Raw genomic sequence first — 12303 nt, 5'->3', positions numbered from 1 at the left:
TCTGGACAAAGCCATGACCCCAATGAGACATTAATCCTCAGCTACAAGACTATCCCTTCCCTTAATCATTTCTGGATGTGAACTGTAACTATTCCTGATGCTCCATTTAACACCCAACTTCTGAATGTGGACCTTTCTGTCATTGTGTTCACTCCCAGACAAGCTCCCCAGAATCCTCCAGGTCAGACTTGGCCATCCTTGCTTGCTTAATCTGCTTTGGGTTCCTGAGTGCAAGACTCTCTATGGCATTTAATGTGGCCCCGGACAAAAAGTGAGTGTAGGGCAGGAAGGAAAGGAGCACAGGTGGGTGGGCTGGCACTAAGGCCTGGTGGAATGGGATGGAATAAGGAGATGCCAGGGGAGAGAAAACCTTGAGTGGGGCCTGTGCATCAGACTCCAGCCCCCGGCTGCTGCGCTTGGTGTTGACCCGTTTCCGGCGCCTTCGAAGGACGATGTAGATCTGAACGTAGACCAGCAGGGTAACAATAAAGGGCACATAGAAGGAGACGATGGAGGAGTAGACAACAAAGGCAGGATTGGCAATGATGCACTCATTCTGATCTGGGGGAAATAAAAGTAGATAGGACTGTTAGTTGGGCTCAGTTTCCTCAGCCTGGCATTCAAGGCCTCTCCATAGGCCATCCCCACTCAACCTTCTCTCCCTCTGCTCCCCAATTAAACCTTCTGTAACCATGGTTGATTTCTCACAGCTCCTCAACATCTATAGTAATTCCACCATTTGAAATTATTTCTTTGTCCCCTCTTCCCCTATCCTTCCCCTAGTCAAATTTCCCCTATCCTCAAGTCTCACCTCCTCCATGAAACTTTTCCTGGTGATCCCAAGCCCCCACTTACTTCTCCATTCTTGCAACTCCTTAAACACACATGGGTAGACTGAATGGCAGTCACAGCAAGCTGAAATTGCTTATCCTTTGTACTTATAGTCCCAATGCCCAGCATCTAATATAATAATAATGTTTGCTGATTGATGGATTGATTGGATCATTATGTACTTCCCTACTTAACTTAAATCATTGGTCATGTCCTGCCTTGTCACTGTCTCCTATGAATGAGAATCGGAGATTTGGGAGGGACCTCAGAGGCCATTCAGTCCAATTCCAACTAGAAACCTGAATATGAATTCTCTGTAGGGCATTCAGCCTCTGCTCGAAGCCATCTCCTGAGAGGGAACCCACCACTTCCCAGGACAGACAATTCTTCTGTGGGTTAACTATAAATGTTAGGAAATTGTTCCTTTTATGGAAAGGAAATCTTCCCCTCTCTACAGCTTTCACCCATTACTCTTTTATTTTGCTCCCTAAGGCTAAGCAGACAGAGCAAATATAATCTTTGACCTTCAGGTACTCAAGGATATACCATGTCTTTCTCTATGCTTTCTCCAGACCACATCTCTGGTTCCTTCCCTATTATTGCCACCATCTTTAAATAACCTTGTATCCATAATTAAACCCCTCCATGGCATGAAATATATTTGACATTTCCATTGTGTTCCCCACAATAATTAGCATAGGCTTCTGGCATAAATAGGTCTCAATTATTTTTTAGCTAAGGGCCTCTTAATTCCACCAGATTTTCTCTAAACCAAGTTGACTACACAAAACTCCTAAAGTAACAACTCGCTTTATGCCGTGGGCATATAATATACATTTGAGACTGAGGGCAGGGAGAGTTTCTGGACCTGTGATTCCATTAGCATGAGGAAGTCCAAGAACCCATTGCCCATGGTCAATATAGCTGGTTCAACACATATCCTCAAAGCACAGGAACCCGCTCTGCTCGGTATCTGGAAGAAACCTCCATCCCAATGGTGCATCCACTGGTCTACTAAGTGCCTCAGGTAGATGCAGCTGGCTTTACCTGTGTTGTTGAGTCCAAAGAGCAGTGGGCAGGAGATGGCAAAGGACAGAACCCAGACAACGGTGATCATGACTGTAACGCGGCGCTTGGAGCTGTAGCGGGTGTTGTAGAGCATCGGCATTGCTACTGCTGTGTACCTAAAGTGATAGGGGTGGGGATGAGAGGATTATTGAAGGAGTGAAGGAGGTGCAAGGGAGAAAGGGGAGATGATCCGGTATCACCTGATCTCTTGGACTACTCACTTACCCATCCTTTAGGGCTTAGCCCATGCCTTTCCTTTTCCACAAGTTGACTCCAACCTGTAGTCTATGATCTCATGATCCATGATGGACTCTCCCTTCCCCCAAGAGAACATAAGCTCCTTAAGGGCAGAATGGTTTTATTTTGTTTTTGTCTATATCCTCACCCTTTAGTTGGTTGGTTGTTATCTTTTATTCTCAGAGAACAAAATGACATTATTAAACTAGACTCATTAGTGTGTCCGACTGTAGCTGATCAGACCAGTATGAACTCAGAATGCTCTACCACAGATAGAACACAAATAGTCCTCATGAACATTTAGGGTGGACTCTCTAGATAGAAAGGCACATTTCCATTTATGCATTTCATGTTTCTTCTGAACTAATTCACTTCTGCTTTGCTCATAGAGCACAGCCCCTTCTCTGATGAGGGAACACCATGATGGGCGATCCGGGGTCAGTGTCTCCCATATCACATAATCAATTCTAAAGTTCTTAAGAGAGATCTTGAAGTGTCCTTGTTTCACTTTTTCTGATCACTTTGTGAACACTTGCCTTATGTAAGTTCTTCATAAAATAGTCTTTTTGGCAAATGAACATTTGGCATTCAAACAACGTGGCCAGCCCAACAGAATCCTGCTCTCTTGCAGTAAAGCTTGAGTACTTAGCATAATGGCTGTCATATATTAGGCACTCGATAAATGGTTGCTTAACAGAGTTGAATCATTTGTTTGAATCTTCAGCAGACACTATCTATTCAGTCAATATTGATTAAATTCTCACAATATAACTGGTGCCATATAAAGGTCTGAGAATACAAAGACAGACAAAAAGCATGGTTCTCACCCTCAAGGAGCTCACATTTTAATGGGAGAGATGACATACAAATGAGTACCCCTCTTAATTCCAATGCCTTCTCTCATAATGACTTCTTGCTTGTCCCAAATGTAATTTATTTGGTATATATTTGTTTGCACTTAGATTGTAAGTTTCTTAAGGGCAGAAACTACATTTTCCCAATTTTTGTCCGCATCTTAGCACAGTGTCTGACACATGGTAAACATTTAATAAATGTTTATTGATTGAGTGATGAAAGAACATATATAAAAGATAAATATATAGAAGATAAATGCAATTTCAGAGGGAAGGCACTTCTTATAGGAAATGGACTGTGAAGCCAGGAAAAAAGGTGATAGGACAAAACATTCCCAGCATAGAGGACAGTCAGTAACAAGATTCCCAGTTAAAAGATGATATTTTGTGAAAGCGAAATAGAGTACAGGGGAAACAATGGAATCTTGGAAAGGAAGAAAGCCATCAGATTATGCAGAACTTTCTTTGTCAATCAGAGGATTTTATATTTGATCTTGAAGGTAATAGGGAGTCACTGGATTGTATTGAGTCAGGGAGGGTGTGACACAGTCAGTTCCATATTTTAGGAATATTAGTCTGACAACTGAGTGAAGAATAGACTAGAATGGGAAGAGTCTTGAAGAAGGGAGACCAACAAGAATATGGTCAATAATCCAGGAGTGGGATGAGAAAGGTATATATATCTGGGACATCAGCTGTTGGAATAGAAAAAAGGTGTTGATGAAGGTAGATCTTGTGAAGATAGACACTAAAAATAAAACATCATTTAGTCTATTCTATTAATTACTGATTGGTTGAAATAAGCTGGGGTCTCAGTTCCCTCAGCTTCCTATTGCATGTGGTCCCAGTGAAGAGTCTTAAGATTAATGCTTCCATCCTACTCATCAGGAGATTGGGTTGTTGCTTTAAGAGTGCCCAGAAGCTTCATCAGTCTCCATCTCCATTTATTCAGGGACCAAACTGCAAAGCCAGAAAATGGAGCCCCAAATATGCCTTCTCAATGCAATTGAGGACAGAGGGTATTTGGAAGTATTGTGGACAGAGAATGGAGGCTAAAAAAAACAACAAACAAACAAACCAGAAAGTACCATGCAGGGGAATGACTGATTTGCCCACTTCCTTCCTGCCCCCTTAGCTGGGCTCTCACCTGTCAATGCTAATGGCACAGAGATTGAGGATGCTCGCAGTGCACATCATAACATCCAGGGTGACAAAGATATCACAGTGAATCCGACTGAATTTCCACTCTCCCACCACCTAGGAAGAGAACAAAGTTTTGATTTCTTTTGTCTCCTTAAAATACAACTCCCAGAACTCAGCATAACATTAGAGTTATGTTCTTCCTAGAGCAGAATATATCAGAGCCATTATCATTCTTGTTTTAGAGTTCCTTATATTTCTATTAAAGTAGCCTGAGATCACATTTATTTTTTTTTGGTTGCCCTATCACATTGTTGACACATACTAAGTTTACTGTCCACTCACACCTTTAAATTTTTTCCCATTATGTTCACTTCTATTCTTTTTGGATTTGGATTCTGTTATCCAGTGTTAATGGTCCCTTCCAATTTTGTGTCATCTGAAGATCTGATGGGCTCAATATCAATCAAATAAGCATTTATTAAATACAATAGACCAGAGTATTCCTACCACATACAGGGTACTTGGTAATTGTGAATGTTTACTCATAAAGCAGATAAGTAATGTGGTATATGAAGTGCAAGACCTGGAATCAGGAAATTCAAATCCTGCCTTAGACACTTACTAGCTGTGTGACCCTGGGCAAGTCAATTAATCACCCTCTGCCTCAGTTTCCTAATCTGTAACAAGGCGATAATACTAGAACTCATTACATGGGCTTATTGCAAGGATCAAATAAAATAGTATTTGCAAAGCACTTTGGAAGCCTGAATGGGCCATATAAATATTAGCTTTGATTATTATTTGAACCTTACAAAACTGTAAAGGAGGCAGGATGAGTATTTCTCTATATCCATCTTCTTACTATACCTATTACAATCTTCATTGCTATCATCATCATTATTAACATAACCATCACCATCACCATTACCATCATCATCAACAACATGTTAACAACTCAGATTTCTATAGTACTTGTATGGTTTATAAACTCTTTTCTTGCCCCATCCTCCACAAAATACATTAGTGTGAGTAGTATTATCTCCAGTTTACAGATATAGAAACTCAGGCTCTGAGAGATTACAGATAGATTTAGAACTGAAAAGGACTTTAGAGATCATCTAGTTTGACACCCCATTTCACAGATGAGGAAGTTAAGACCCAGAGAGATAATATGATTTGTTCGGGGGCAGGAAGGTAGTCAACAGCAGAACCAGGATTTCAATCCAGTCCTCTATTCCTTGTTCAGCATTTTTTCCACTGGCTTCATTCAAGACTCATTCCCAAGTTTTCCTTTCTATGAGAGGTTTATCCTGATTCTTCACTTGTTAGTAACTCCAACCAAATTATTTGATATTTATTTACTTTTTCTTTTCATTTTGTCTGGTATCCTGAATGCCCAGCAGACTGCCCAGAACTTGGTGGACAATAAATATTTGTTAAAATTAATTCCAACACTACAAACCAGTGATTTGCCAGTATCACATAACTGTCGCCAGTGCCCCAACAAAGCTCTTTCTACTATACCTTCTCCCATTGGTCAGTTCCTTCCAAAATCTCCATTTTGAGGAAAAGCCCAGACCAACCTTGCTTCATTCTCTAGACTTGGTTACCATATTTCTGCTGCCTTTCTCCTCTATCTCTCTGACCTTCTTCTCCTGTGTATAAGTTCTTTTCATTGGCAAGTTTCAAAATGGAGGTTTTCTCCATTTTGAGGAAGGGTTCAGATCCAGGCTTTGTGATCACACTACATGCCAGTGTCTTCCCTCCCTACCTTGCCTCCTTTTCAGTTTCCTTCCATCAGACTATTAAGTTCCTTGAGGGAAAGAACTTTTTGGGAGGGTTATATCTGTAAGACTTAACAAATACTCAACTTGACACAAGAACTGAGGTTCTGTAAGTGTCAGAGCCAAATCCAATTCATTCATTTTTGTACAATGCCAAAAAAGCCCCCTAAAAAGCTGTCATAACCTTGCTTTGGTCATATTCTAAAATCTTTGAATCCTCAGTGTTTAGAAATCCTTCCATACTCAAATCAATCTTATTAAGTCCTTACTATTTGCCAGGCACTGTGCTAAATTGGAAACACAAAGAAAAATCAAGAGAAAAAGCCCTGCCCTCAAGGAGCTTACATTTTAATGGGGGAAGATGACATAAAAAGAAACTGAACGGGGAAGAAAGAAGGGAGGGTAAAGATACAGTGCAGGAACATAGTGAAAAAAGTCTGTGCACCAGGAATGGAGCTTAGAGAGTAATGAAGAAGTTAATGAGGTTAGCAAGGACAGTGTGACATAGTGGAGAAAGTCCATAGAATCAGTAGCGTAAGAGGAATGAAAGACTTTTTAGCACTGACTCACATTCTCCAAACTGCAATTAAAGCACACTCTTTACTTGAAATGAGTATAGTCCACAGGGGGTGAGTGGGAGGAAGGTTAGGGTACAGCTTTCCCAAGAATCCCATAGATCAAGGCTGATTTTTTTTTCTTTTAGCAATAGAAGATGAAAAAATATATATAACAGGAAAGAAAGAAATGTTTTCCTCTTCCTCCCTGAGAGATGTAGTTGAGGAGTGCTGACTCTGACATATGTCATAATGTGGGAACTAATTATAACTTGTCCTGTTCCAGTCACTGCTTTCTCAGGCTCTGGAGCATGAATCTAAACTCAGCATTTAAGCCCAATAGTGGGCATTGGAGCAACTATCACCAGATGCTGAGGAGAGAATCCTCTATTTGGAAGACAGGAAACCTCCTACCCACCCCTCCAGAGTATTATTGTTTGGGTTCTGAAATAGAAAGATGACTTGAAGATTCTTCTCCTGGGTTTCCTGATCTTCACAGGGAGCTTTTTGAGAGCTAACAAGATGGGGCGAAGCTCTTTAATGATATTTAATGACAACTGAATGGGCCATCAAAAGGCTTTGAGAAGAAGGGAGGGAGAAGGAAGGAAGCAGGGAAGAAACATCATAACCAGAAAACCTTTCTTTCTTTTTTTTTTTTTTTAACCTGCAAAGGACACTTTACCCAGCCTTCATCAGCTAGCAGCTGCTTCTCAATCTAAGCTTTCTCTGGGGAAAGGGATTTGGGCATTTTGCCAACAGTGATGGAACACTTCATACTTATCTATATGAAGAGGGGCAGGCTATTAGAAGCAGCTAGATGAGGTAGTGGGTAAGAAAGTTGTACTTGGAATCAGGAAAGTGAGTTCAAATCCTGTCTCAGACACTTATTAGCTGTGTGATCCTAGTCAAATCATTTCATTTCTACCTTCCTCAGTTTCTTCATTTGCAAAAATGGGAATAATAATAGCAGCTGCCCCTCAAGGTTGTTTTGGGGATCAAATGAAATAAAATTTGCAAAGCTTTAATAAATTTAAAGTTATTTATTAAATGCTTGTTTCTCCTTTCCTTCCCCTTTCCATCCTACATAGGCTTAAAGGAAAGAGAGAAAATGGGTGACAACAATTAAGATTTTCTCTACGTGGTTCTGTTCCATATCCCAGTCAGCCATTTTGCCATTTATTCTGCTGCTACCCTTGCTAGAGCAGTGTATCTGAAAAGGATGTGTCAGTGTATTTCTCTATGTATCAACTTGCCTGTCATCCCTGTGACTTTCCAGACAGCCCCCTCCCTTGCTATCTCAAATCTTGTATATGTTTTATCTCCTCTAATTTATTAGAATCTCCTGGAAGGGAATGACTATCTCATTTTTGTATGTATATTTCTAGAGGTCACTACAGTATCTGACACATATACTTTATCCAGTCCTCAGTTAATGACACCTGCTTCACAGTCTCAGACCATAATTAATTAATTAATGAACAATCATTCACTATGCATATGCCAAGTGTCAGATAGGAGCTAGACATTAGAGATGTAATGACAAAAATGAAGCATTCCTTGCCCTTAAGGAGCTTATGTTCTTTGAGTAAGAAGTACCTATATGTAAAATAAATACAAATAAATGTAAAGTAAATACAAAATAAATATACGATAGTTAAGGAGAAAGGGAGAGAGGGTCCTAACAGTTGGATGGATCAGGAAAGCTTTATTGGAGAAGATGGTTTTTAAATTGTCTTGAAATATGAAATTTAGAGATTTCTCTTAAGGCTTATCTGATTTCCCTCTTCCACAACCCCTCAGGCTGAATTACAGATTTAGTGAAGTATAAATGAGGGTAGAATGTGATTTTTTTTTAAAAAGGGGGGCATAGAAATAAGAATTGAAGTTCTATGTGTAGAGAACAGAGAAAGGTTCTGTTAGATTGGACCATAGAGTGGAGGGGAGTCATATGGAGGCTGGCAAGATAAGTAGACCCAAGCCAAACAAAAGATTTTATATTTTATCCTAGAAGCAATCCTAGAAGAACCACTGGAGTTTGTTGAGTGGAAGAGTGACATGCTTAGATCTATGCTTGAGGAAAATCACTTGGCAACTGAGTAGAAGATGTATCAGAAGGGAGAAAGATTTGAGGCAGAGAGACCAATTAGGAGGTCATTGCAATGGTTTAGGCCAAACCTGAACCAAGGTGATGACTTTGTAACTAGATCAAAAAGGAGAGCTGTGAGAGATGTGGTGGAGATACAAAGGGCAAGATTTGGCAGCTAGTTAGATATGTTGGGTGAGGGAGAGCTAAAACTGAGAATGATGTCAAGGTTATGAAACTCGATGATGAGAAGAATGGTGCTGTCAGAAACTGGGAAGTTTGAGAGGAGGGAGGGTTTTAGGATAAAGATAATGAATTCTATTGTGGATTCTATTTGCTTAAAATGTTTATTAGATGTCCAGTTTGAAATATCCTATAGGTAGTTGGTGATGCAGGATTGGAGAGAGAGAGAGAGAAAGAGAGAGAGAGAGAGAGAGAGAGAGAGAGAGAGAGAGAGAGAGAGAGAGAGAGAGAGAGAGAGAGAGAGAGAGAGAGAGAGAAATGAGTGTGGAAGAATAGGGCTAGATACATAGATCTTGGAGCCATATGCTTAGAGATGATAATTAAACCCAAAGCTTATAAGATCACCAAAAAAGTTTAGAGAAAATAAAGATAATAGTAGGTAGCATTTCTATAGCCCTTTATGGCTTATCTAGGTTATATCTTGGAGGAAGGTGCTATTATTATCCCCATTTTACAAAAAAAGGAAAATGAGACTGAGGTGCCTAGAGTCACACTGTAAATGTCTGAAACAGGATTTGAACTCTGGACTTCCTGACCATAAGTTCAGTACTGTTTCCAATATGTCACCTAACTGCTTAGGACTGAAGCTTAAGGATGTTTAATAAATACTTTTCACTCCTTGATGATGGTTATTCCTCTCCCCGCTCCTCCTTTCTTGAGTCTTAACTAAACTCAACTAAACTCCCACTAAACTAAAAGAATATCTCGTTGATTAGGAGGTACTGTAGGGGAGGAGAGGTAGACTCATAGAATTTTATATCTAGAAGGGATCTTAGGAAATATTCTTAGTTTTACAGATGAGGAAACTGGCCAGAGTAAATAAGTTGCCCAAGTTCCCACAGACAGTTAGTGAAAGAGCTAGTTCTAGACCTCAGTCCAATGCTCTTTCCACGACACCATACTGATGTAAATTGTCAATGCTCTTGCTTTATTCAAGCCTGATTTCTTATGTGAGATTTTGTGATCTGAAGACATGACAGGAATTTAAACGTCTTAGAGCTTAAACAGCCTAGATGACGTCTGAGGTTCAGCCCAGCTCTAAATCTGGGATTCTGTGTTCCTGTGAAAACGAGCAGATTGTAGGGTGGGTAGGTCAGCCAAGATGGTGGCTTGGGCACAGGTATTAATGCTTATTCCTCTCCACTGTGCTCACCAGCCTCTCTATCTCATGCCTCGGGAGCCTGAAGTAGCTGACAAGACTGTGGATTTGGAAGCAAAGGTGGGTTTTGGGGAAGGGGGGGTCAGCAGAGCTGAGAAAGGTCAGAGATCTCTCTCCCTGGATCTCACCCATGGTCACACAGTCTGCCGTACCTGCTTCTCTGTCTCCTCTTGCTCCTGTCAACTCCACACCTTAACTCCCTTGTAGGTACATGGTCTGCTCCACTTCCTTCCTTAGGAGCATGGGACTTCAGAGGGCATTAGGTCCAAGCTCCTTCATTAATAATAGCAATAACAGTAACAATAATGATAATAAAGAAATCTGTGGCTAGAGGACATTAAGGACTACATGATTAGTAATCATCAGAGTTAGGACTTGAATCCTGGTCTTGCTGACTGCAAGTCCAATGCCCTATCCACTGCACTTCATTACACTGATCCTTTACTCAGAGGTCTGATTTGTAGTTATGGATTTAAAGGGAGCCGTGCTAAATACTTTTCTCCTAGGTGAGACTGGCACACAAAGCATCCACCAAGGCTCTTTCCTACAGACCCTGAGTGGGAAGAAGAAAATATTGCTTCCTGAGCCCTAAATCTGGGCTATGGCTTAACAGGGAGCAGAACCACGCTGAAGGAGCTCCAGAGAGCCCCTGGGAGCTTTGACAATTTGATTCCTAAGTGCAGATAGTGTAACAGGGAGTACTAGACACCTGTGCCCCAGGGGACTCTATGTGTTTGTGTTTGGCTGGATAAAGGTGTCTGGATGAGTTATAGAGGCATTCCAGAAAGTCCCCTTTCTTGCCTGCACTCCCCATATCACTGTGCACCTTCAAGTGTCTCCAAAGTGGTGGACAGGAGCTCCTGTAGGATTGACTAACATCAGGATTGGAAGACAGGTGATAGTCAATCAGAGAGGTGACTCAAATACAACTGCATGTTCCCTTTACCTGCTACATGGCCCATTTCTCCCTCCATCCCCAGCTCAAGCTCTCAGCCTTCTCTCTTCTTAGCCTGACACCATACTCCCAGCATAACTACCACAAAAAATATTTTGACTAATGAGGGTACAATCAAAAGAATGAAAATCAAAAACCTGTGACTCCAGGTTTTTATACTTGGTTTCTGACTCATAAAATCTCATATTTACAGCTGGATAGGATCATCAGGGCTTATCTAGCATACTACCTCCTCTCTCCCACCCCAGCCTGTGTCAGTTGAGCAAACTGAGGTCCAGAGAAGTAGTGCCTTTTTCAAGATCAGATTTACAATCAAGCTCAGACAGGGGATAAAGTGGGCAGAGCACTGTTCTGGGAGTCAGGAAACCGTATCTTCATTCAAATATGGCCTCAGACACTCAGCAGCTGTGTGACCCTGAGCAAATCACTTCACCCTGTTTGCCTCAGTTTCTTCTTCTGTAAAATGAGCTGGAAAAGGAAATGGTAAACATCTCCAGTAACTTGATTAAGAAAATCCCAAATGGGGTCACAGAGAGCAATACAGGACTGAAAATGAATTATTAACAAATTCTTATATTCTGGTGTACTTCTTATTGCTCTTTCCCCAGAGTTTTGAAAGTAGTGGCTCAGTTTATTGAGGACTCTATAATTGTGCGTGAGGTGATGGTGTGAGGAGTGCTAATAGATGTTTCTTACACTAGATGCAAAGTTTTCACCTTTTTGCTATAGACAGCTGCTCTTCATAGGGATAAAAGGAGTTTTTAATAATAATAAAACATATTAATATGCAGTATCTATCTAAAACCAACAGCAAGCATTATTTGTAATGGAATGAAACTGGATGTATTCCCAATAAGATCAGGGGTGAAATAAGGATGTCCATTATCACCATGATTATTCAACATTGTATTAGAAATGTTGGCTTTAGTAATAAGAAAAGAAAAAAAAATAGGCATTTAGGAAATAAAACTATCATTCTTTGCAGAAGATGATATACTTAGAGAATCCTAGAAAATCATCCAAAAACCTATTCGAAACAATTTACAGCTTTAGCAAAGTTGCAGGATCTAAAATAAACTCACATAAATCATTAGCTTTTCTATATATTACTGACAAATCCCATCCTAAAGAGATAGAAAGAGAAATTCCATTAAAGTAACTGTAGATAAAATCAAATACTTGAGAGTCTACCTGCCAAGACAAACCCAATAATTATATGAACACAATTACAAAACACTTCTCACACAAATAAAGTTAGATCTAAACAATTGGGAAAATATTCATTGCTTATAGGTAGGCCAAGCTAATACAATAAAAATGACAATTCCGCCTAAATTTCTCTGCTTGCTCAGTGCCGTAACAATCAAATTGCCAAAAAAAAATTTATACAAC

The 12303-nt window shown here is 40.3% G+C and overlaps 1 protein-coding gene across 1 annotated transcript in view; it reads right to left on the bottom strand.

The window, feature by feature from the left end:
- The window catches only part of DRD2 (dopamine receptor D2), a 96073-nt gene that overhangs the window by 12921 nt on the left and 70849 nt on the right, over positions 1-12303 (bottom strand). The window contains exons 3-5 of the mRNA XM_074304224.1: positions 4138-4247; positions 1879-2015; positions 371-561 (exon numbers count right to left, since the gene is read on the bottom strand). Of these exons, the coding sequence (XP_074160325.1) occupies positions 371-561; positions 1879-2015; positions 4138-4247 (438 nt within the window). The remainder of the gene's footprint in view (positions 1-370; positions 562-1878; positions 2016-4137; positions 4248-12303) is intronic.

The sequence above is a fragment of the Sminthopsis crassicaudata genome, chromosome 3, assembly GCF_048593235.1.
Source record: "Sminthopsis crassicaudata isolate SCR6 chromosome 3, ASM4859323v1, whole genome shotgun sequence".
Taxonomy (NCBI): Eukaryota; Metazoa; Chordata; class Mammalia; order Dasyuromorphia; family Dasyuridae; genus Sminthopsis; species Sminthopsis crassicaudata.
This window is presented reverse-complemented; position numbering and strand designations above follow the sequence as displayed.